Genomic DNA, 4,923 nt, shown 5'->3' on the forward strand with positions numbered 1-4,923 from the left:
TGTATAGTCCAGGGGTCAACAACCTTTACAATCAAAAGAGCCAGTTTAGGCAAAAACAAACAAAAATAATCTATCTGGAGCCGCAAAACATGTGATCATTGTGATGAAGGTAACACAGTTTATAGTCTAAGTATATAGTATATAAGTCTAATGCAGTGAGGGCCAAAGAGACAATGTACTGCGGAGTATTAGGGCCACATTGAGGGAAAAAACATCTGAGATTTACAGAATAAAAGTCGTAATATTACGAGAATAAAGTCATAACTTTACGAGAAAAAAAGAAAATAACACGTAAAATTACTACTTTATAATATTATGACAATATTGTCATAATATTACGACTTTTTTCTCTTAAACTTCTGACTTTATTCTCATATTACGATTTTTTTTCTGGGAAACTTCTGACTTTTTGTCATAATATTACAACTTTTATTTCTCCTAATTTTATGACTTTATTTTCGAAATCTCAGATTAATTTTCCTCAATGTGGCCCTAATACTCCGTCGTACCGTCGTACCATAGACCTACAACAATGATAAATAAAAATGAAAATGTAAATAAAAAAATAGTTCATTTCCATGTTGGGATGGAGGGAGTAACAAAATAAATATGTAAACCCGGGAATGAGAGAAGCTGGCAACAAGATTTCATGAAAAATAATCATACAATTTATTAACAAAAAGTATGATAACAAAAATGTACAAACACCAAATGAAAACTATTCTCTAACAGAAGGCGGGAGGTAAATACACAACTAAATAAATATAGTAACCAATAATAAAACACTATAATTAAAGCTACTGCTTGAAAAGTGCAGCGCAAAACAACCCGAAGGTACTCAACTTAAACCTGCTGCTCCACAGAGACAGCGAACAATCAGGTAGTGAACAACTTAACACCACTTCCTAACAATATAGCAATAAACACACTTAATTCACAATAGATCACTGCCGACTCCGACACACGACGTCAACCACGACGTCAACCACGACGTCAACCACAACGTCAACCACGACGTCAACCACGACGTCAACCACCACACACACTATTGAACACCGCCGTTTGGCCAACTGGCAACTTCTGCTCCGTTCTCCAGCTCTCTTATACTCCACCCTGATCACTGATCAGCTGCAGGCTGCGTACCTTCATCCACGGCACCTGCACAGGGGGGAGGAGGAGGGCACAAAAACACAACATACATGCAACACAGCACGGCACGTAACATATATATATATATATATATATATATATATATATATATATATATATATATATGTGTATATATGTATATAGCCTACATAGATGTAAGTATATATCAGTGACAGTATAATGGTAAAGTGATGAGCTCAGGAGCTCCTAGAGTTCAACAGTCTTATGGTGATATGAAGTTGTCCCTGAGCCTGGTGCTGAATATAAGTCTGACAGACTAATTAAACGCCGTAGCATCTGACCATTAAAAGAAAAAAACAGAAGAAATGAGAACTGTTTTTTTTTTGGGACTGTGAACTTCAGAATTCAGAAAAGTGAACTATGAACTAGTTCATTTGAATGTGTGTGAACTGAACTTTGAGCTAGCTCACACACTGCTGGTGAATATAATGTCATCTTAACTAAAAGATCCAACTTTAGGAAAATAAGAGCCAAGTTGTAATAAACGGGAATGTGTCGGTTATTGAAGAAAAACAAATATTCTTAAGCAGCACATTTGTATTTATTTTATTGGTCATTCTATAATGTATATAATGTATATTCTCCAAGCAGGCAGGCTGTGCAGGGTGATTTTCCTGACTCTCTCAAGCATTGAAATAAGCTCATCAAGTTATAGCACTTTTTGCGTTTCTGTCTACAAAGAAAAGCAGCAGCCAAATATGTAAATCAAGATTGTTTAAAAAAAAAATTGAAATTCCATCACATTTTTCTTTGGAGAATCACAGAGCTGTTAAAGCTGTCACAAAGAGATTCTACATCACATTTTTATGCTAATGTAGGCTGTCGGATGTCGAAGAGAGGCAAGAAGATTGGGGCCAATTATGTACGTCTCTTTTGGCTCATAATGTGCAGACGCGTAGATTTGGTCGATGCGTTTATTGTTGTGGTTGTATCTCACCAAAACTCTGTCCTTGTTACTTTCAGGGTCTTTGCGGTTGTAGTACTTCTTGACTTCGTCTGGCAGGTCTTTGGCGTGGCGAGCGTTGAGGTTTCCAATGGTGTAGTATTTGTATTGCTTCTTGTCCTTTATCGCTGGAAGCAGACTCCTTGGCCCTCGGTTACGAAACTCGTGAAATCCGTACTCTCCTTTAACAGGATCACACAGAGCCACCATGTTGTTGTCCAGGCAGTCCCGAACGTACCACACCAGCAGCTTCAGGCCGTGGCGAGGCGGTGGTTGACCGAACCCGCTGTCCTGCAGCTCTTGGTCTGAGTCGAGGGTTTTCAGAGAGGTCAGAACGACTGACAGGACCAACGCAAGATGAAACAAGAGCTGCATCTCTTTGCCGCGTCCCATGTTGAAGTTATCTACGGATAAAGACCCATCACAGTTATCCTGATGAAAACATCCCACTCTACATAAGTAGATCTACAGTACATAACAGTGTCTTACCTCTTAGTCGGTAATAAGAGGAGCAAGTTTGTCTCCAAATGTGCCTGCAACCACAGCTTAAGTCTATACGTTGTGCTGCGGATGAAAGAGCTGCTGGGCCACTTCTCTCTTGTGTGTGAAGGATGAAAGCAGCACACTTGTTATGTTGACCAGAGGTAGAGCTATTTTCACTCTCTGTTTGCGATGAAAGAGGAAGTGCTGTTTTGCTGCACAGCTGGGGTCTGCACAAAGTTTTGTTTCAACATAGACAAGTTAAGCCTCAGCTTGAAATAACCACATACTATGTGATGTTGACAGTTGCAAAGTAGACGAATCAAACCACAAGTCACATGTGTAAAAAGATCTATTATCCATTAGATATGTTGTTTTCAACTGTTTGCATCGTGATAGAGGGACAAGTGCAAATCAAGATTCAGGCTCACGGGACTTTGTGGTCATGAGCACAGATGGTTCAATTTTTTTACTTCTGCCGTCACTCCCACTTGTGAATAACATCTGCTGTCAAATGAAGTACAGCACAACGGCTCTGCAGTGACACAGCAGAAGAGTAACAGTTGAGCGACTTGCAGTGACTGTGGAAGAGCACCTAACTGCACTATAATCTAATGTCACAGAGGCTTGCAGAGGAGTCAAACTTCCAAATCTCCTCAAAGCATGCTGCAGCCCTGCATGTCCAACAAGCATTTAGTTTGATCTAATTTCCTTTGTGGTGCAGGTGTGAAACCAGACACCAGATCTCAACTGGACACATTTAAAGCAGCAATAATTCAGTTTTTCAAGATTCAAGATTCAATACTTTGCTGTCATTTCGACATAGTCAATAGGAAACAACAAGATCCACACCTCGCATATGAGCAGCGTAGGAGCATTCAAGTAAATGAAGTAATAAGTAATAATAATTAATAACATTCCTCTTTTGTGGCCACTTGTGGCAGCAGAACAATGATTGACATATGATTACCTTGCAAGCGACACAGTTTGCATTACACATACTAATTTCATCCATTCTTGATATAAAAAATATTGTTATTAATAATATTATCAATATTGAATATTGTTTTAAATTTATATCCAAAAATCCATAAAAGTATAAAAGAAAAACAGCCGTGCAAGTTCACTTGAGTGCAAAGTAACATGTACCATTTTTTATACCGTCCAATCCATAGCAGTCAGTGCATAGCATGCTGTTCCTCCAAACAAGATCTATTCTATGGGATCTGTATTGATAGTTGTTGGTCTTGCTGGTGTCAGTCAGGTTCACCTAATCAGGGTGAGTTTGTGTTGCTCAGGCTGAGTCCTATAAGCCATGTTCCATTTCAGGGCTTGTCTCCTTTGAAAGACACAGCCTACTATGGTGTAGCCTTCAGAGGACTGACGCTAATGACCTGTACCTGCACCTCTTCTCCAAATGAGATGTCATGGCCAGGTCCTGCACCCCCCCATCCCCACAGAGGCTGTGCTCGTTATTCACAGCGGGAGGGGGCAGTGGGGCCTGATGCAAAGTTAGCCACAATAGGAAAGTGAGGGCGAACATGCAGGGGAATCACATATGTAATAATTCAATAATTTTGATATGCACCTAGATCATCTAGATAATGCTAAAGCTTTAATAATAATCCGAACAGCTTTGTGCGGTGTGACTGTTTAACACACACAGGTTTGCAAAAGGATAAACAAAGAGTGGTCACCAAAGGCCTTCTCCTGGGAAATACATGATAGAGCGATGCATCCATCTCGAGGTAACCGTCTTCGCCCACAGCCATTATTGTGTTGTGTTCTCCTGTTGTTGTCTCAGCACCAGTCTGGGTGTCGACAGGATTCAGTGGGGACAGGTAATACAAGGGAACTCAAAGACAAGTGACAGCATATGTATTTAATATATAACACGCATATAATCACAGGTGTATAACAAGTGCCGTATGTTCAGTACTTACTCTCCTGCTGGGGGCCGGCACTGCAACGGAACGAACAATTGACTTTCACTTCCAAGCAATATAGTTTTTTTTGCAGAGCAGACAGCTAGCTGCTAGTACACTGGTACACCCACCTGTAAAAAAAAGATCTGAAAAATGTCGGACAAAAAAAGTCTGAAAAAAAAGTCTGGAAAATGTTGGACAAAAGAAGTCTGAAAAAAAAGTCTGAAAAAATGTCCGAAAAAAAAGTCTGAAAAAAAAGATCTGAAAAATGTCAGACAAAAAAAGTCTGAAATAATGTCCGAAAAAAAAGTCTGAAAAAAAAGATCTGAAAAATGTCGGACAAAAAATGTCTGAAAAAAAAGTCTGAAAAAAAAGATCTGAAAAATGTCAGACAAAAAAAGTCTG

General features: G+C 39.4%; 1 protein-coding gene across 1 annotated transcript; it reads right to left on the reverse strand.

Annotated features, from left to right (window-relative positions):
* Positions 1 to 1,496: 1,496 nt before the first annotated feature.
* On the reverse strand, positions 1,497 to 2,760 carry si:ch211-198c19.1 (uncharacterized protein LOC100151013 homolog). Its single transcript, XM_037785137.1, has 2 exons — positions 2,603 to 2,760; positions 1,497 to 2,517 (listed from the first exon to the last, which is right to left on the reverse strand). The coding sequence occupies exon 2, from the start codon at positions 2,504 to 2,506 to the stop codon at positions 1,967 to 1,969; it is 540 nt and encodes a 179-aa protein (XP_037641065.1). The 5' UTR covers positions 2,507 to 2,517; positions 2,603 to 2,760; the 3' UTR covers positions 1,497 to 1,966.
* Between the last annotated feature and the right edge of the window lie 2,163 nt (positions 2,761 to 4,923).

The sequence above is a fragment of the Sebastes umbrosus genome, chromosome 11, assembly GCF_015220745.1.
Source record: "Sebastes umbrosus isolate fSebUmb1 chromosome 11, fSebUmb1.pri, whole genome shotgun sequence".
Classification (NCBI taxonomy): domain Eukaryota; kingdom Metazoa; phylum Chordata; class Actinopteri; order Perciformes; family Sebastidae; genus Sebastes; species Sebastes umbrosus.

Bases quoted from the DNA above. Each gene is read 5' to 3' on its own strand.
- si:ch211-198c19.1 (XM_037785137.1), bottom strand. From the start codon at position 2,506: ATGGGACGCGGCAAAGAGATGCAGCTCTTGTTTCATCTTGCGTTGGTC.